The sequence below is a fragment of the Oryctolagus cuniculus genome, chromosome 10 (assembly GCF_051225735.1).
Source record: "Oryctolagus cuniculus isolate XC-2025 breed Fujian yellow rabbit chromosome 10, ASM5122573v1, whole genome shotgun sequence".
Classification (NCBI taxonomy): Eukaryota; Metazoa; Chordata; class Mammalia; order Lagomorpha; family Leporidae; genus Oryctolagus; species Oryctolagus cuniculus.
Genome location: NC_142876.1, coordinates 99,267,325 through 99,287,404, shown reverse-complemented (window position 1 = coordinate 99,287,404; position 20,080 = coordinate 99,267,325). Strand labels below are relative to the sequence as shown.

The 20,080-nt window shown below is 47.0% G+C and overlaps 1 protein-coding gene across 3 annotated transcripts in view; it reads left to right on the top strand.

Moving 5' to 3' along the window:
* Positions 1–17,862, top strand: part of RAD54L2 (RAD54 like 2) — a 126,854-nt gene extending 108,992 nt beyond the window's left edge. For all 3 annotated transcript variants that reach the window (XM_070050757.2, XM_002713224.6, XM_070050756.2), the window contains exons 14-22: positions 521–639; positions 4,658–4,757; positions 5,798–6,003; positions 6,397–6,569; positions 7,075–7,271; positions 9,395–9,594; positions 11,781–11,870; positions 13,469–13,561; positions 16,699–17,862. In XM_070050757.2, the coding sequence (XP_069906858.1) occupies positions 521–639; positions 4,658–4,757; positions 5,798–6,003; positions 6,397–6,569; positions 7,075–7,271; positions 9,395–9,594; positions 11,781–11,870; positions 13,469–13,561; positions 16,699–17,693 (2,173 nt within the window). In that variant the 3' untranslated portion in view covers positions 17,694–17,862. The remainder of the gene's footprint in view (positions 1–520; positions 640–4,657; positions 4,758–5,797; positions 6,004–6,396; positions 6,570–7,074; positions 7,272–9,394; positions 9,595–11,780; positions 11,871–13,468; positions 13,562–16,698) is intronic.
* Positions 17,863–20,080: the final 2,218 nt, after the last annotated feature.

Genomic DNA, 20,080 nt, shown 5'->3' with positions numbered 1-20,080 from the left:
GGCTTCAGAGCCTCAGAGGGAAGGCTTCCACATGTGACATACTTTGAGAGCACAGCAGTGATTCTAACCTTGAGACAGCCTCGTGTTCCCCTGATTTTATAGGTCACTTCTGAGGAGACTGGCTGTCTACTTATCTTGGAAACAGCTGAGTGATTCTGTCTCCCTAATAAGACTTATTGATTGCCAGAAGCCCATAATCAGATGAAATATATATTGATGCAGCAATTGTTTTTGAAAGCTGAATGCTAGCTGTTACTGTGCATTGAGCTCAACAACAGGATTTTTAAATTAGGAAGTAAGGAATGGAGAAAGTGGCAATGAAGTGATGTGGCAATCAATGAATGACCCTCTTCGCTTTATAACTAGGGAAAATATCCTTGATTTTCTCGGTGGGGTTACCTCTAATGGGGAGAAAGTTGTGGGGGCTCCCACTCTCAGACGGTTGCACATAAGTGTGGACATTGGGAACAAGGTTCCTTTGGACATGGGAGCCATCTGAACCAAATGTTCTCCCTTTTAGCCAGAGCCTTTCCACCTTGGCTCTCATTGAGGAGTTCTTGGGGAAACGAGAAGTGCCCTGTCTGCCTGGTGCCGAGGGACAAGGAGCACAGAAGTGGGTTCGCAACGTCAGCTACTTCCGTGAGTTCGTTGTTACTTTGTCCTTGGAGCCTTGGCAAAGTCTTCTTTCTGTTCTCCTAGTCTACTCTCTATCAAATGCATAGGAATAGTTGTGATTATCCAAGGAACAGGAAGATACTAAGAGCCAGCTGTTGTGTACATGGCTCTGTACTGAGCTGGGGGCCTTGAGAGATAGGAGAATGCAGAGAGTTGGAAGACTTAGGCCTTATCTTCATCTGAGATGTGATAATCCAAGGACAAATGTGAAGTAACCCTGATTGAGTACCCTGATTTCAGTTCTAAGGAAGATAGATTCATTGTGGTAAAGATGGTAAAACCTTAGAGAAGGCTCCCCCAAAAGATGCGAGGAGTTTGAATATACAAAACTAGTGAGACCTAAAAGTCATTCCAGGCAGAAGGAGCAGAGTGAACACAAGCTGGATTATGCATTCTCTTTGGAGGAGACAGTACCACAAAAGGAATGAAAATTAGTTTTCTGCGTGAGCAGCGTGAGAAAAATGTAACCTTTTTAAATGTGCAAGTCACAAATGCACATACAACACACATACTAGAATTTCATGGAGGAACAGTGTGATTGGGAAAAAGGTGTCTAAGATGTCTCCTTAGGGAACAGTAATAAAGAATAGTAGTTGAGAAATATTGACCTCAGCACAGTTGACATTTGGGCCAGATAATTCTTTGTTGTAGGGCTTAAATAGCAGCAATTCTGATCTCTACTCACTAGATGGCAGTAGCGGTTCCCAGTTTTGACAATAAAAATGTCTCCAGACACTTCCAGATGTGCCAGGGGAATGGGAGGGTGGAGAAATCCTCCTCCTTTGAAGCCACTGACCTAAAGGGAGGATTTAGAGACGTGGAAGGAAACCATATTGGAGGAGGACTCGTACTATGGTGCACTGGGTTAAGCTGCTACCTGCAATGCCAGTATCCCATCTCATTGCTAAGTTGAATCCTGGCTGCTCCACTTCCAATTCGGCCCCCTGCTAATGCTCCTGGGAAAGCAATAGAAGTTAGCCCAAGTGTTTGGGCCCCTGTACCAGTGTGCAAAATTCACATGAAGCTGCTGGCTTTGCCCTGGCCCAGCCCCAGCCACTGGGGCAGCTTACTACCTTGTTCATTCACTTGCTCTCTCTGTCCCTCTCTCTGCAATTCTGCCTTTCAAGTAAATAAAATCTTTTTTAAAAGAGATGTGAGGTTCACGGGGTGGCTAGGAGACCCCCAGCACAAGCTCTGGCCCCAGAACTTGTTACTATGGAATGGCCCACTGAGTAAGTGGTGAACTGTACTTGGAAATTGTGGGAACTCAGGTTGGAAAGGCAGGTTGAGGTCCTGATTGAGAAACCCAGTACCAGGCTATTAAACTATTGCCTGTGTACTCCATGTGGTATTTTATACCCATGACTTTGCCCTGTATCAGAGGTGAGAGATTTTGTCTGTCCTCTCTTACTCATGCTTCCTCATAACTGAAGGTTATTTTTTCTGCTTCCTTGGAGCTTCCCTCCTTTCATTCATGTGTATCATTCCACAGTTCTTGATCAGTTTCTTTTGTGTATAGGAGACCTGGATTGCATTCCTGCTTTTTGACTCCAACTCCCTCTGCCCAGTCCTGACTACTATAGTTACTTGGGGAGTGAACCAGCAGATGAGAGCTCTGTCTGTCTGTCTCTGGTTCTCAAATAAATACACAGTTTAAAAAAATTTTTTTTTTAATTTATTTGAAAGAGCTATGGAGAGAGAGGGAGAAACAGAGAGAGAGGTTCTCCATTTCTTGGTTCATTCCCCAGATGGCTGCAACAGCCAAGGCTGGGCCAGGCCGAAGCCAGGAGCCAGGAGCTTGCTTCCTCCAGGTCTCCCAAGTACTTGGGCCATCCTCTGCTGTCTTTTCCAGGCCACTAGCAGGGAGCTGGATCAGAAGCACCCATATGGGATGCCTACATCACAGGTGGTGGCGTTACCTATTACTCCACAATGCCAAGCACAATAAAAACTTTTTAAAATGAAAATTCCTGTTAGAAGAACATCAAAACTCAAAACTCTTAGACCTGTATTCACCAGGACTTTAGGCCATTGTTTTACCAGCTCTTATGTACTCCTAAGTCAGGAACCCTACCCTCAGAAACTAAAGGATTATAATGTATTGTGGTGTAGCAGGTAAAGCCACCACCTGCAATGCCAGCATCCCATATGGGCGCCGGTTCAAGTCCTGGCTACTCCATTTCCAATCCAGTTCTCTGCCATGGACAGGGAAAGCAGTAGAAGAGGATCTAAGTCCTTGGACCCTTGCACCCATGTGGGAGATCCCGAGGAGGCTCCTGGCTCCTGGCTTCAGATCAGTGCAGCTCCAGCCCCTTGTAGCCAGTTGGGGAGTGAACCGGTGAATGGATGATCTCTCTCTCTGTCTCTCTCTCTGTGTAACTCTTTCAAATAAATAAATCTTTAAAAAAATAAAAACATACAATCTGTTGCACATGAGAATCACCTCGGAATATTTTCCGATGCCTAGGCATCTTACTGTAGACCCGTGATAATGTTCAGGTGATGGGATCTGAACACTGTGCCATGTTTCTGTTTGCTTTATTTTGTTTTTGTTTCTATTTATTCATTTGTTTATTTTAAAGATTTACTTATTTATTTGAAAGAGTGACAGAGAGAGAGATGGAGACAGATCTTCCATATGCTGGTTTACTTTCCAAACGGCCACAACAGCTGGGGCCGGATCAGGCTGAAGCTGGGAGCCTGGAACTCCATCCGGGTCTCCCACGTGGGTGCAGGGGCCCAAGCACTTGGGCCATCTTCCACTGCTTTCTGAGGTGCATTACCAGGGAGGGGGATTGGAAGCAGAGCAGCCAGGACTTGAGTGCCAGATCATATGGGATGCTGGTGTCACAGGGAACAATTTAACCCACTGTACCACAATACCAGCTCCTGCTTTGTTTTGTTTTTGAAACTTTTCTCCCTGGGCCCAGTGGTGTGGCATAGTGGGTTAAGCCCCTGCCTGTAGCACCAGCATCCCATAAGGGCACTGGTTGTGTCCTGGCTGGATCAGCTCCCTGATAATGCTCCCGGGAAAGTAGTAGAGGATGGCCCAAGTGCTTGAGCCCCTGCACCCATGTGAGACCTTTTTTTTTTGGTACTTTTTTTATTTTTGACAGGCAGAGTGGACAGTGAGAGAGAGAGACAGAGAGAAAGGTCTTCCTTTGCCGTTGGTTCACCCTTCAATGGCCGCCACGGCCGGCGCACCACACTGATCCGAAGGCAGGAGCCAGGTGCTTCTCCTGGTCTCCCATGGGGTGCAGGGCCCAAGTACTTGGGCCATCCTCCACTGCACTCCCTGACCACAGCAGAGAGCTGGCCTGGAAGAGGAGCAACCGGGACAGAATCCGGTGCCCCGACCAGGACTAGAACCCGGTGTGCCTGCGCCACAAGGCAGAGGATTAGCCTATTGAGCCGCGGCGCCGGCCCATGTGAGACCTTTAAAGAGGCTCCTGGTTTTGGCCTGGCCTAGCCCCAGCCATCGCAGGCATTTGAAAAGTGAACTAGCAGATGAAAGATTCATTCATTTTCTCCTCCTTCCCCTCACCCCCATTCCCCTGTAACTCTGCTTTTCAAATAAATAAACTGAAAATTAAAAAAAAAAAAACAAACTTCTCTGCCCCTCCATCTGTCTCTCTGCCTCTGAATTAAATTTTTTCTTTTCTTTTTTTTTTCTTTTCAAAAAATGAGGCTGATGTTTAATCTAGCAGTTAAGAGGCCCCCAGCTAACAATGATTCAAGGAGGCAGTGGTAATGACTCAAATAATTGGGTCCCTGCCACCCATCTGGGAGACCTGGATTGAGTTCCCTGCCTCCCAGCTTCAGCCCAGCCCAGTCCTGGCTGTTGGGGACATTTGGGTAATAAACCAGCAGATGGGAGCTCTCTCCTCTTTTCTGCCTCTCAAATAAATAATTAAATGTTTAAAAACAATACATTTGCCAAGTGATTGTGCCCTCACTTCTTGTGGTTTTCCTTTCTTCCTAGGGCTGGATGGTAGCACCCCTGCCTTTGAGAGAGAGCGGCTCATTAATCAGTTCAATGATCCTAGCAACCTTACCACCTGGCTCTTCCTTCTCTCCACACGGTGAGTGAAACCTGAGAAGAGAGGTCAGAGGAGTGTGTCTGGGCAATTGGCCCCTGGGAAGTACCTCAAAACTCATCCAGGTTCTGTCAAAAGAGTCTGCTTAGGTCTGTAATTTGTCTTTGAGGTCAGAGAGGGAATCCCAAAAAGAAGCTGTATTAGAAGGCAGTCCTGGGGCCAGTGCTGTGGCATAGTGGTTAAAGCCACTGCCTGCAGTGCCAGCATCCCATGTGGGCTCTGGTTCAAGACCTGGCTGCTCCATTTCTAATCCAGCTCTCTGCTATGGTGTGGGAAAGCATAGAATATGACCCAAGTCCTTGGGCCCCTGCACCCATGTGGGAGACCTGGAGGAAGCTCCTGGCTCCTGGCTTCGGATCAGCACAGCTCCAGCCATTGCAGCCAATTCGAGGGTGAACCAGTGGATGGAAAACTTCTCTCTCTGTCTGCCTCTCCTCCTCTCTCTATGTAACTCTCTCAGAGAAATAAATAAAAGTCTTTAAAAAAAAAAGGAGGGAGTCCTGATAGTGTCATAAACTTCTTTGAGATCTTTGTTAAGTGGTTGTGGTTAGCTTTTCTCAAGGAGTGTTGTGAGGCTTAGATGATTTGACAGATGTGGAAGTGCTTTAACAAGCAGAGAAAGCACTATCACTGTAACTCTTAAGGGCTGATGGCGTCGTCTCTTGACAAGCAGCTTGAAGACTGTACTGCCTCTGCTCTCAGAAAGCCCTTCTCAGGGTATGAGCCCATTGTTTTCCTAAGCTGGTAGACTAAAAACACTGAGAAACCTGTGTGCAAAAGTTCCCCCTTCCAAGGACATCACCCAGAGGCCTTACTTTTTGCAGAGAGTTGAAGAGTCAATTTTCCTTCTGAGCTGTAGGCACTTCCATTTTAATTTCAAGACATACTTTCCTGTGCCTGACAGGACAACAAAATCCTCAAATATGTTGTGCTTAGAGGAAAGAGAATGATACTGGGGTAGGAGTTACAGAGGGCAAAATGGATTTGAAAACATCTCTTTGTAACTGTTGACTTATGTTTTAAAGGGCTGGATGCTTGGGTGTGAATCTGATTGGTGCCAACCGAGTGGTGGTGTTCGATGCTTCCTGGAACCCTTGCCATGATGCCCAGGCAGTATGTCGGGTATACCGATATGGCCAGAAAAAGCCCTGTCACATCTATCGCCTTGTGGCCGATTACACCCTTGAAAAGAAGATCTATGATCGTCAGATTTCCAAGCAGGGCATGTCAGGTGGGCCATCTTCCAGGCTCAGGGGAGGCACATCATAAAGGCCACTCTTCTTACAATATCAAAGATGGGAGAGGAGGGGCAGGATGTGGGAACACAGACAGGCTTTGAATCATGGGAATCTAGCAGTTCCTCCCATCTTATTCTGCTTATTGCTTGAAGAGATTAACCTCAATTTGTTGAAGGTGGGTTTGATAATTAGAGCCAAGCTAGTTATGCATATTTCTCTTAGGTGATGTTTCTATTTCACCAGGGCCTTTGATTTGCAGATATAGGATGATGATTGTTATTAGTGACAGTTCTGACATTCACAACCTCCCATGCTAACCTTGGTAGTTGTGTATTTCCAATCTTCCTTGCCATTTGCTGACTTTCTCCTTGTCTTCTCCCTTCTAGATCGGGTGGTGGATGATCTAAATCCGATGCTGAACTTCACCCGGAAGGAAGTGGAGAATCTACTGCACTTCGTTGAGAAGGAGCCAGCTCCCCAAACATCCTTGAATGTGAAGGGGATTAAAGAGTCAGTCCTGCAGCTTGCCTGTCTGAAGTACCCTCACCTTATCACCAAGGTAAGAACGTGTTATGTGTGCAGTCCCTGGCATGGCATCCTCTGTCGGTGCCTTGTCTGGCAAGCTTGCTTCCTTCACCTGGAGCCTTATTTATGCAGACAGCTTAGACACAAGTGTCCGTCCCCCGCCCCCCGCATTGCTCCCCTTCCTGCCTCCAGCTGCCTAACCTTACCTCTAGTCCCTGTCCCAGGATGCTGAGCTCAGCCATGTGCAACAGTTCGGTCAGTGTGAGATTTCCTAGCAGAAGAAAAGTTCTGAAATGTGGTTGCTCATTCTCTGGAATCCCCCTTCCTTTCGATATGGAAGGCAGGCTCAAGGGTCTACAGCTGGTACAAGGTTAGAGTTATGAGTCATGCTCTTGACAGAAGGCCAATAACTGCCTCCATGTCTGAGCAGGCTCTCACTGGTCCTGCACATTACTGGTCTTGGCTTCAAAATAAGATTTGTGCATCAGTCATGCTGGCACAAAGACTGCTAATTAAATCAACACCCTCTGTGTCCCCAGGAGCCTTTCGAGCATGAGTCATTGCTCCTCAACCGAAAGGATCACAAGCTGACCAAAGCTGAGAAAAAAGCAGCAAAGAAAAGCTATGAGGAAGACAAACGCACATCAGTCCCCTACACCCGCCCGTCGTATGCTCAGTATTATCCTGCCAGCGACCAGAGCCTGACCAGCATCCCTGCCTTCAGTCAGAGAAACTGGTGAGTCACTCAAAAGGCAGGATCTGCTGCTGGGCCAGGCCCAGACACCTTTCATCTGGTTCCTTTTCTAAGCAGAGCGAGCTCCTTCAACTGCTGTTCTGTTGTAGGTACCAGAGCAGTTCCCGGGTTTTAAATGACTCGGATCGTGACTGTTCTGGCTGGAAGAGTGAGCTGCTGGCCTTGTGACTCAAGAGACCCCTGGTGGACCCCTGGGGGGTATCACCTGTCCTGGGGAGCAGGGGAACAGATTTAATACTTTTTTCTTAAGATTTTAATGTAGAAAAAAAACTTGCCAAGTAAGATTCTAAAAGAAATGAAACCATGTAAGATTTTACATAAGACACTGATTTTGTGTGAGTGGATTTGTAGATTTTTATATAGTAAATTGAAGATACTCTCAAATAGAAAGTTACTCCTTTTCAAAGTCTGTAGACTTTTCACGTCTGTGTCATTTTCTAAGAAATTATTGTCTGGGAGTGTCTGCTCTTATTCCCATTCCTTTTTTTCTCGTTTGGTCTTTTTTTTGTGTGTAACAGCCAGAGTATCCTAAGAGAAAAAGAGAAAAGCTGTGTTGGAGGAAGATGTGATAAATGGTCCAGACTGGGCTGTGGGATGTCAGCTGTGTCTCTGTCCCAGCTCTGACGCTGTGGAGTCATCAGCTTCTCACAGCATCTGATGAGCTGTACCACAGTCCTGCTGGTTCTTTATCCTGTCTGGGTACTTGTGAGCAGCCATCCTGCCCACATTCTTAGCCCAAGCCCCTGCCTAGTATAAGGCTTGGGCTGAGTTGTTCCTATTTCCCTTCTGACTCTTGATTCTGTGAGGAATCTCACTGACAACTGATCAAGATTTCTAACTCCTAGCCACCCTGGGAAGACAGTGAGGAAATGGGCACCAGACCTGTGATATATGACTTACCTGGGAACCTGGAGTTTGCAAGTGGAAAGGCCAGAAAGACCTACAACTGAGAGCAATGTGACTGAGGAGACGTGAGGACCAACTGCAATAGTAGAGTGGAGTGAAAGTGGTCTTCCGTGTGCAACCTTTTTTTTTTTTTTTTTTTTTTTTTTTGACAGGCAGAGTGGACAGTGAGAGAGAGAAAGGTCTTCCTTTTGCTGTTGGTTCACCCTCCAGCGGCTGGCGCACCGCCCTGATCCAATGGCAGGAGTCAAGTGCTTATTCTGGTCTCCCATAGGGTACAGGGCCCAAGCACTTGGGCCATCCTCCACTGCACTCCCTGGCCACAGCAGAGAGCTGGCCTGGAAGAGGGGCAACCGGAACAGAATCCAGTGCCCCGACCGGCACTAGAACCTGGTGTGCCAGCTCCGCAAGTTAGCCTAGTGAGCCACAGTGCCGGCCCGTATGCAACCTTCACTCGGATGGTTGGGGAAGACCATTCCAGTTAAGGTAGTCTCTTTTCTAGGCACAGAGGTCAAAGGTACAGACTTCAGAAAACTTACAGTGATTCTTTTGTGTATGCATATGTGGAGTTTATTTGTAATGCCTAGACAGTGATAAAAAGGAAAACTTGAATCAGGAGTAACTTTCTCAAAGCACCAATATCTGGTTGAAAGGAAGGTGAACATCATTGGCTATGGGGTAACATTTTAGCATGTTGGTAATTAGAAACACTCAGTCAGTGCTCAGGCAGGTTGTGGCACTGTGCCATTTGGAAACCTGGCTGTTATATACAGTGCTATGACTGCTGCTACTTTTGTGGTGGTTCTGAGTAGAGGGACACCCTTGAGTAGCCCAAACAGAAGCCTGGAGGAACTTGATGAAAATATTCCACTGTGGCCTGAAGAAAATTCCCCCCTTACTGCATCTTTGCATCACCCTGATTTTCCCTCTTCCAAATTCTAGAGAAGCAGATGCTGCCACACATCCCCAGAAAGGTATCATTCCACTAATGTCTAGTACTACTAGACTCCAGGAGGCTTAATCCCTCTGTCTTTTTCTGCCTCTCTGTCTCAGTCCTACCTCAGGTTCTTTTAAATTGACCAGACTCTGCAGGTTCTTCTGATTTTTCTTCCAGTGGCCACTGAGGGCTTAGAATGGTACAGTTTGGAGAGGCCCTTCAGCCTTTCTGCTTCACTCTTAGTGTGTTTTTCTTTCTCTCATAGGCAGCCAACACTGAAAGGTGATGAAAAGCCTGTGGCCAGTGTTCGTCCTGTCCAGTCCACTCCCATCCCAATGATGCCCCGGCATGTCCCACTGGGAAGCAGCGTAAGCTCTGCCTCCAGCACAAATCCATCCATGAACTTCCCGATCAACTACTTGCAGCGTGCGGGAGTCCTTGTGCAGAAGGTGGTCACCACAACGGGTGAGGAACTCCTGGATTCTGTGCCAGAGTGCTGCCCCATGTTAAATTGCTTTGTTCATTCGAGAAGTATTTATTAAACATCGTTTGTGTTCTTGGCCTTACAATGCTTTGCACTGTAGGTAAAAATAGAGAAGACAGCAGTCCCAGATCTTGAGGAGTTTGTGTTCTGGTGAAATATCTTAAGTATTACATAGAACTGAATTTTTACGTTTGACCACTGCAGGGATTCTGGAAAGGTCCCTGGAACAAATGTTGGTTCAGAAGTTCAAATGTGCTGAGTCCTGCTTGACTGTGGGGGGTGTCAGGACAGCAGTCACGCTCACCATGTAATTGGAAGACCTGAATTGTCACCTGCATCTTTCTTTTTTTTTTTTTTTTTTTTTTTTTTGACAGGCAGAGTGGACAGTGAGAGAGAGAGACAGAGAGAAAGGTCTTCCTTTGCCGTTGGTTCACCCTCCAATGGCCGCCGCGGCCGGCGCACCGCGCTGATCCGATGGCAGGAGCCAGGATCCAGGTGCTTTTCCTGGTCTCCCATGGGGTGCAGGGCCCAAGCACCTGGGCCATCCTCCACTGCACTCCCTGGCCACAGCAGAGGGCTGGCCTGGAAGAGGGGCAACTGGGACAGAATCCGGCGCCCCGACCGGGACTAGAACCCGGTGTGCCGGCGCCACTAGGCGGAGGATTAGCCTATTGAGCCGCGGCGCCGGCCTGCATCTTTCTTTTTGAGTTTGATAAAGATGAGGATGGTGAGCCAGTGAGTGGTGGTGGGAGATGGGTAGCCCATCTTCCCATGAATTTCATTCTGTGAATCCGGGTGATGGGGAAGGAAAGCATTTTGTGATCCTGTTTTCCATCTTTTTATTAGAAATGCTCAAATATATACATTTTAATGAAAATATTTTTACTTTTTTGAGAATGAATATAATGCCCATTCATTGTAAAAAATTTGAAATGAAGGATGGATATTATGGCACATTAAGTCACTGCCTGGGATGCTTACATCCCATATCAGAGTGCTGATTTGAGTCCTAGTTTACCTCACTTCCAATCCAACTTCCTACTAATGTGCCTAGGAAGGCAGCAGGTGATGGCTTTAATACTTGGGTCCCTGCCACCCACATGGGAGACCTGGATAGAATTCCTGCCTCCTAGCTTTGGCCTGATTGAGCCCCAGCTGCTATGGGCATTTGGGGAGTGAACCAGCAGATAGAAGACCCCTCCTTCTGTCTTTACCTCTCTGCCTGTAACTCTACCTCTCTAAATACATAAATAAATAAATATAAAAATTATTTAAAATATTTGATTAACATGTAATACTTGTACATTTTTATTTAAAATTTTTGTGTAACATATAATTTTTTTTTTAAGATTTATTTACTTATTTGAAAGTCAGAGTTACACAGAGGAGAGGCAGAGAGAGAGAGAGAGAGGGAGGTCTTCCATCCGCTGATACTCCCCAGTTGGCTGCAACCGCCGGAGCTGTGCCGATCCAAAGCCAGGAGCCAGGAGCTTCTTCCAGGTCTCCCACGTAGGTGCAGGGGCCCAAGCACTTGGGCCATCTTCTTCTGCTTTCGCAGGCCACAGCAGAGGGCTGGATCGGAAGTGGAGCAGCCAGGTCTTGAACTGGTACCCATATGGGATGCCGGAGCTACAGGCCAGGGCGTTAACCCGCTGCGCCCCAGTGCCAGCCCCAACATATAATATTTGTATAGTTCTACATAGGGCAGTTGCTTGTTGAACAGTGTACTTTAGCACTCTGCTGACTCTTGAAAATACCCTTCCCCAGCAGTGGGGTAATGCCAGTAAGGAAGAGGAGGAGGCCACTGTTGGAGCCTAAAATGATGTGGGATAGATACATGCTATAGTTTAGGGAGGAGGGAAAACATACCATCATAACCATTTGATCTAAAACGTTTTCCAATTGAAAACTCTTGGAATTTTTCATGAAATCAAGGGAAGTTGATGGAGAGATGATCAGATTTCTAAATAATTTCTCATCTTCGCAGTATCCTCTGTGAAGACAGTTGTGAGTCATCCTGATTCCTTTGCCTTCTCTGATCCTCTGCTTCACTAAGAGGCTTTAGGGAAGTCCAAGAGGAACAGGAGTGGATATGGGACTTCGCTTTTTCTTTGCTTCCTTCAGTTGGGACCTGTGTAATCTAGATTTGAAATCTGTTTTTCACTAGATATTGTTATTCCTGGGCTCAACAGCTCCACAGATGTTCAGGCAAGAATTAATGCTGGTGAGAGCATTCACATCATCCGTGGGACAAAAGGTGAGCACATGACTGGGACCCATGCTCTGCCTTAGTTGAAAGTGTTGGGCTGGGAAACAGAATAAATCCATATAGCTTTAGCTGGGAGAGGCTCATCTCATAAGAACGTCACATTTCAGGGAAACAAGAGAAAATGGCATTTCTGGGAACTTAGCAGAGTTGGTTTGAGCCCCTGGGATATTGGTCAATGTATCCCTTGAAAGAGGGAAAGTAGAGTCCTTGTTTTCTTGTATTTTGCTGTCATTTCTGTGTTGAATCTTAGGATGGGAATGACTGAACACAGGGAGATCAAAACTGGAGGGAAAGAATTGGAGAATGAGATTCAAACTCACATGTGCTATTGTGTTATCTGTACCTACTTGCTTGGAGCAGGTGGTTGTCCCTAAGAAGTATATTCTGTGGATGGATTAGTATACGTAGGTTGTGTGATAGAGTTTAAAAGTCTGCCTCTGCCTTTGTTCTCCTTATAGAGGGAGACTAGAGGGCTGGGATGAAGAATCTAGGATAAACTGTCAAAATGGAATCTGAGCCTATCATTCATACTAGCCTTAAACTAAGGCCCATCACTGTGTGGGGCACCATGAAGGTTTTTCGTTCAGTAGGGAGATTTCACCCTAACCTCTCCTGGGTTTGAGTACCTTTAGGCTTATGGGAAGGTACTATGAAATACATGGACACATTGAGATAAGTGTACTCAGTATTCCTACTGGGTTCTTCTAGCCTAGAATAGGGGTTGGCGAAGGATGAGCCAGGACCGTATCCAGCCTGCTGCCTGTTACTATATCTGCAAGCTAAGGATGGGTTTTGCAGTTTCAGTTGGCTGAAGAAAAACCTAAAGAGCAATATTTTGTGACATGTGAACATTATATGACATTTACCTCTCAATGTCCATAACTCAAATGTTGTTGGAACATAGCCACGCCCAGCTGTTTTCGTGTTACAGCACAGAGCTTGGGTAGTTGGAACAGAGACCTTGAAGCTTATGAAGCCAAAAATCTGTTTTGCCTTTTAAGAAAGTTTGTCAGCTCCTGGCCAAGAGACAGCTTGACATTCCAGGAGACTGATCAAATGACATTCCTAAGGCTGAGAAGGTAGAGTGGTGCCCTGTGGGAATAGATTGCAGGTCTTAAATTATTCTTCTCAGGGGAGAGTGTGCTGAGGCAACAAGGCACTTTTCTCTAAGAGGAAGAAGAAGGCCTGGGCAGAACCTGGGAACATAGGTTATCAACTTGTTTTCTCTCACAGTGCCCTATTTATTCCCTCTATTACCTTTCACCTTTCCAAATATTTTCTGGGGTAATTAATCTTAGATTTCCCACTAGAGGTTAAGCTTCATGAGACAGGATTGCTTTTCTGTCCTACACTCCCCGATACCTTAGTGTCTAGAACAGTGCCTGGTACATGGTAGGCCTGCCTCAGTGCTTGTGGAATAGATGAGGATATTAGGGGTCACTAACTTTCTAGCTACTCTACTCCTTATTTCAAGGATCTTGAGAAGAAAATATAGTTAATTTTATAGCTAGTCCCACTCCATGATGCCTCATTTCCCAGGGTTGGCTATCACATATCTGCTTAACAGTCTTCCTTGTGTTTCTTAGGGACGTACATCCGTACCAGTGATGGGCGAATCTTTGCCGTCCGGGCGACTGGTAAGCCAAAGGCCCCTGAAGATGGTCGGATGGCTGCTGCAGGTACCATGCCTTTTACTTTCCATTGACCTACACAATATTCTTTGCATTTGGTTTAAAATCAGCCTATTTTATTTTTAAGGACTATATATATATATATATATATATATATATATATATATATAACTATATATATATATAGTTCACAATTCAAAAGGTACAAAAAGGGATTAAAGTAAAAAGTAAGTTTTTCTCCCACCATGACCCCAGCCATCCATTGCTTCTCCTTGGGGCTGCCCCTTTCATTTTTGTTTGTTTTAGAGATATTCTATACAGAGCATAGGATCAAGTGTCTGTGTGTATGCATACACATTGAGTATGTTCATATAAACAGTACGTGCACACACCACTTTGTATTTTTAAAATAAATCCTGACATCCTATAATATATTGTTTACCTTTTTTTTTTCATTTAGTAGTCATAGCTCACTCCACAGCTTTCCTTCTAAATATGTCCCATTGAAGGTTTACACAGAATGAGGTATAAGCATAATGAGTTACCTCACTTCCCATGAGTGTGCATTTACCTCTTACTGCACCACTCTGACACTGCTGTTTCACAGATGGGTGGGTATATTTGTAGAATACATTCCTATGGGTTGGGTGGCTGGGTCACAGGTATGTGTATGGCACATTAAGGATGTTGCTAACTTTTGCCAGATTCCTCTCAGTCAAGGTGGTTCTCATTTATTCTCCTGCTGGGGTGTGAAAGCTGCACTGCTCTTGTACTCAGCTTTGTGTTCTGGAAACTTTTATACAGACAAGTTGGAAGAACAGTACACAAACACCCATATACCCTGCATATAGGGGCTGGCGTTGTGGCGCAGTGGGTTAAAGCCCCAGCCTGCAGTGCCGGCATCTCATACGGGCACCAGTTTGAGTCCTGGCTCTTCTTCTTCCTATCCAACTCTCTGCTATGGCCTGGGAAAGCAGTAGAAGATGCCCCAAGTCCTTGGGCTCCTGTAGCGATATGGGAGACCTGGAGGAAGCTCCTGGCTCCTGGCTTCAGATCAGCTCAGCTCTGGCCATTGTGGTCATTTGGGAAGTGAACCAGTAGATGGAAGACCTCTCTCTCTGGCTCTACCTCTCTCTGTAACTCTGTATTTCAAATAAATATAATAAATGGCACAGTAGGTTAATCCTCCGCCTGCAGCGCTGGCATCCCATATGGACGCCGGCTCTAGTCCTGGCTGCTCCTCTTCCAATCCAGCTCTCTGCTGTGGCCTGGGAAAGCAGTAGAAGATGGCCAAGTGCTTGGGCCCCTGCACCTATGTGGGAGACCAGGAAGAAGCACCTGGCTCCTGGCTTTGGATCAGCACAGCTCTATCTTTTGTGGCCATTTGAGGAGTGAACCAGCGGATGGAAGACCTCTCTCTCTGTCTCTCCCTCTCTCACTGTCTGTAACTCTACCTTTCTAATAAATAAATAAATAATCTTAAAAAAAAAAAAAAAACCCTGCATGTGTATCCAATGATTGTTCATTTTTGTAACTCTTCTGTTTTTCCTTCCCTTTCTATTATCTGAGCCATTGTAACTTGAGGGCATCATGTCATTTATCCATAAGTATTGCACCACACATCTCCTAAGAACATTCTCCTTTCAGCTATGGCATCATTATCACATGTTTTATTTTTCATTTTTTAAGAGATTTATGTATTTGAAAGGCTGAGAGAGAACACATGTTTCCATTCACAGCTTCACTCTCCAAGAGCTCTCAGTAGGTAAGACTGGGCCAAGCCAAAGCCAGGAGCCAGAAACTCTATCCAGGTCTACCACGAGGGTGTGGCAAAGACCCAAAGCTTGAGCCATTCATCTGTGGCCTCCCAGGTGCATTAGCAGGAAACTGGATCAGAAATGGAGGCAGGACTCAATCCCAGGCACTCTGATGGAGGGTGTGGGCTTAACTCACTGTGCTGCAACACCCACTCCCATTATCACGTTTTTTAAACAAGTTAATAATTCCAGAATATTACCTAGTATCCAGGCTATACTTCACATTTCTTAGTTAATCCCAGCTGTCTTTCTCAGCTGTGGATTTTGTTTTATTTTTAAATCAGATGGTCTGCCTTTTAACTTCCTGTTCCTCTTCCATCACCATGGTCCTTCCCCACCCCAGTCACTGTCTCCTGCCCCAGAAAAATGCTGAAAAGGTTTTTTTTTTAATAGTTAACCTTAATGTTTCTTTTTTTTTCTTTAAGATTTATTTATTTATTTGAAAGGCAGAGAGAGAGAGAGAGAGAAAGTCTTCCACCCACTGGTTCACTCCCCAGATGGCCACAACAGCCGGAGCTGTGCCATTCCAAAGCCAGGATCTCAGAACTTCTTCAAGGTCTCCCACATGGGTGCAGTGGCCCATGGACTTGGGCCATCTTCTGCTGCTTTCCCAGGCCACAGCAGAGAGTTGGATCGGAAGTGGAGCAGCCAAGACTCAAACTGGTGCCCAAATGGGATGCTGGCACTGCAGGCTACGGCTTTACCCACTGTGCCACAGTGCCAGTCCCCACTCTGAAAAGTTTTAAGAATGGTATCTTAGAAGCTGTCGCTGTAGTGTACATAGTAGGCTAAGCCTCCACCTGCAGTGCTGGCGTCCCATGTGGGCACCAGTTTGTGTCTCAGCTGCTCCTCTTCCGATCCATCTCTACTATGACCCAGGAAAGCAGCGGAAGCTGGCCCAATTTCTTGGGCCCCTGCACCTGCATGGGAGACCCAGAAGAAACTCCTGGCACCTAGCTTCAGATCAGCATAGCTCCAACCGTTGTGGTTTTTTAAGGGGTAAACCAGTGGAATGAAAGACTTTTCTCTCCATCTTTCCCTCTCTCTATCTGTAACTCTACCTCTCAAATAAAGAAATACAGTCTTTAAAAAAATAAATAAAAGAATGGTCTCTTAGTGCTTCATATCCATTCTTTCAATCTTAGTAGAAATTTAGATTGGGGAAGCTGGGGTACAGCGATGTTGCATGGTTTCTAGGATCAGAGGATTCCTTTCTGTGTGATTGGGTCAGATTGACTGAACAGTATTGTTTGGGCATCAAACCATTAGAATGCAGGGAATGCAGGATAGGCTTTCTTAGGTAGAATTCCCTTCTACCTCTCTTCTTTCCCTTATTCTGATTCTCATTTACCTGCCTTTTGTCTCCAGGTTCCCAGGGGCCTTCTCAAGAATCCACAAGCAACGGCAGACACAGTGCCTCATCACCCAAAGCCCCTGATCCTGAGGGGCTGGCCAGGCCCGTCTCTCCTGACAGCCCGGAGATCATCAGTGAGCTCCAGCAGTACGCAGATGCAGCTGCTGCCCGGGAATCCCGTCAGAGCTCCCCAAGCACCAATGCCGCCCTGCCTGGCCCTCCGGCCCAACTCGTGGACAGCAGTGCTGTTCCTGGGACAGCTCTTGGGACTGAGCCTCGACTTGGGGGTCATTGCCTCAATAGTTCCCTCTTGGTGACTGGCCAGCCCATTGGTGGCAGGCACCCAGTGCTGGACTTAAGGGGCCACAAGCGAAAGTTGGCCACTCCACCTGCCGCCCAGGAGTCAACCCGTCGGCGGTCCAGGAAGGGCCATCTGCCAGCCCCCGTGCAGCCGTATGAACACGGGTATCCAGTCTCTGGCGGGTTTGCCATGCCACCCGTCTCCTTAAACCATAACCTCACCCCCCCCTTCACCTCCCAGGCTGGGGAGAACTCCCTGTTTATGGGTAGTACCCCCTCCTACTACCAGCTGTCCAATTTGCTGGCAGATGCCCGCCTGGTATTTCCAGTGACTACTGACCCTCTGGTGCCAGCAGGCCCCGTCAGTTCCTCTTCCACGGCTACCTCAGTCACTGCCAGCAACCCCTCTTTCATGCTCAACCCCTCTGTGCCAGGGATACTACCCAGCTATTCACTCCCATTCTCGCAGCCACTCCTGTCCGAGCCAAGGATGTTTGCGCCTTTTCCTTCCCCTGTCTTGCCCAGCAACCTTTCGCGGGGCATGTCTGTCTACCCAGGCTATGTGTCCCCACATGCAGGCTACCCAGCTGGTGGCCTCCTCCGGTCCCAGGTGCCTCCGTTTGACTCTCACGAGGTCGCCGAGGTGGGCTTCAGCTCCAATGATGATGAGGATAAGGACGATGATGTGATAGAGGTCACTGGGAAATAGCTGGGGAGTCCCTCCCCACCTCACTCAAGGCCCCCAGCAGGTTGCCCCACAAACAGGAAGGCAGTGATCTGGGCTTTGTGAGAATAGGGCACTTGGCAGGACGGAAAAGGACAAATTCAAAGAAGGGTGATTGGTCATGGTGTTAGGGCTCTGTTGCTGTTTAACAAAAGAGGCAAAATAATAATAATAATATCCAACAGAGCAGCAATAGGGAGAATTCAGGGACCCAAAACAGACAGGGATTAGAGGGGCGTGGCCACCTGCCTCTCTCCTCCTTCCTGCCTTGCTTATGCTGTCTGCTTGCTTGCCCGCCCGCCCGCCCGAGTTAGAAGCTCGCATCCCATTTCTGTCTTTGGGAACATTCTCTCCCAAGAAAGCTGCCTTACTGGGTAACTTAGCTTGGCCTAGGAAGGGGAGGGGAGGGAGGGAGGGTGAGTGAGAGAGAGAAGGAGGGTGGGCAAGGGGAGCAGACTGAGATCCCGTGGGTCATGGGGTCATTTTAGGGGGTGGGAAGGAAGCAGACCAGGTATGTGTGTTTCTGAGTGTGTGTGTATGTTTATGTATGTATGTACATGTGTGCAACAGAGCAGGGGTGAAGATGGGAGGGGAGGGAGGGAGGAACCAAGGGGGAAACTAAAAATGAATTTATCTTTTTTTTATAATGCAAACCAGAGTGTGTTGGCCACTATTAATGTAAACATCAGGGTGAGCCTGGGAGTACAGCCATGGAAATCACAAGTTTCCTTCTAAGCTGGGTGAAGAGAAGGCCTAGCTAACTGAAGTCACTGGTCTTCAAAACCATGTCTGTTTTAGAATTTGGGGGAAATCATGAGAGAAAATGGGCATTACTAATCTCTTCTTTTCCCCAGTGGCTGCCTCTGAGCAGGGCTCCCTTCCCAGCTGGGCGGCTGTGTGGGAAGGAAAAGCACGGCCGTGGATGAGTGAGAGCTGGTGGCGTTGTGGCTGGAAGAGACTGACCGAGCCCCTTGCAGCCTGCCCTGCTGGCCTTTTTCTTCTTCCCTTCCCTGCTAGAGAGCTCCATGTTAATTTATTTCTTATGGGCAATTATTTATTGTTTGGACTTTTCATGTGTCTTTTTTTTTTTGGGGGGGGGGGGACAGGGTGGATAGGGGTAAGGAGAGTAGGAGATAGAAAGGGAGGGGAGTTTCCAGATATCCCAGACTCCGTAGCTGCTGGTGAAAAGAGTCTTGGGTGGATGGTGAACTGACCAGGGAAGAAGACTTAGGCTTGACCACGGTTTTGATTAAACAGCTGCTTTTAGGAAGTGGCCCCTCAGGAAGATCAGGGAATCCTGAGACTGGATAGTGAGCGGGGAGACTTATTTAGCAGAAACTGAAACTTAGGATCATGAGGTTTGTTACTGGGAAGTTGATGTGGAGCTGTGTCCTCCTGGGATGACCTTAGAGGCTGTCTCTCCACCTTGAAAGGTGAAGCCATGGATAGGAAGCTGCTGGCCTGAGGGAACAGACTATCGTTGTCCTTGTAGGAAAGGTCTTGGCTTTCCCAGCCAGTCAGGTGATGGATGTGGTATCTCCTGTTTCCATCTTGGAGGGAACACAGAGGAGCCCTGCCTCAGTAGGAGCCCTAGGTCTGGCTGTTATCTTAAAAGAGCACATCAGTCATTCTGAGTTCCTCCTTTCTTCTTCCCAGTGCCGAGGGAGGGGCATCTAGTGCTTCAGCATAAACACTGGCTGTCTTCATGTTGGTGTGTCTGTGTGCCTCCACCCCCAAGACTGCCAGACAGTTCTTTATGACAAACAAACCTTGTCCGCCTTTAGAGCTTTCCCACCTGCCCATGGCTCCTTCCTAACTGGGCAGCTGCCGAAGGCAGATTAGCCAGGTCATCTCGATAGTAGTCCTGCAACTCTCATGACCAGCCCATTTCCTCTGGGCCTTAAAGACTTCGGGGGACTGTCCCCAGAGAACAGACAGGAAGTGTTGATGGGGTATGTGTGTTCATGCGTATTTCTGTGCTGTCCCAGACACCTAAAATGGAACTTAGGAGCTTTCTTTGTTTTCATAAGCACTCTGTCAGACACTTAACTCTGCTACTCATAGAAGCCTTAGATCTACAATTTAGCTATGCAAATTATTTTAATAATTTAAAAATAGCAGTTCCAACCAGTGCTTTCTCTTTCAGATGCTTCCCAAGAATGGGTGGTGAAGGGACTCAGTTGGAGTAGGCACTCAGGTTGAGATTGGTGCAGTAGGAGTGAACTAGCACAGCACACACAGAACCTGGCTTACACTGAGGCCTCTCAGGTGCTGGGGCATTGAGATTCCAGTGTGTGTGTGTGTGTGTGTGTGTGCGCGTGTGCGCGTGTTGTTGTTGTTTTTGGGAGAAAAGGAGTATTTATTTGTTCACT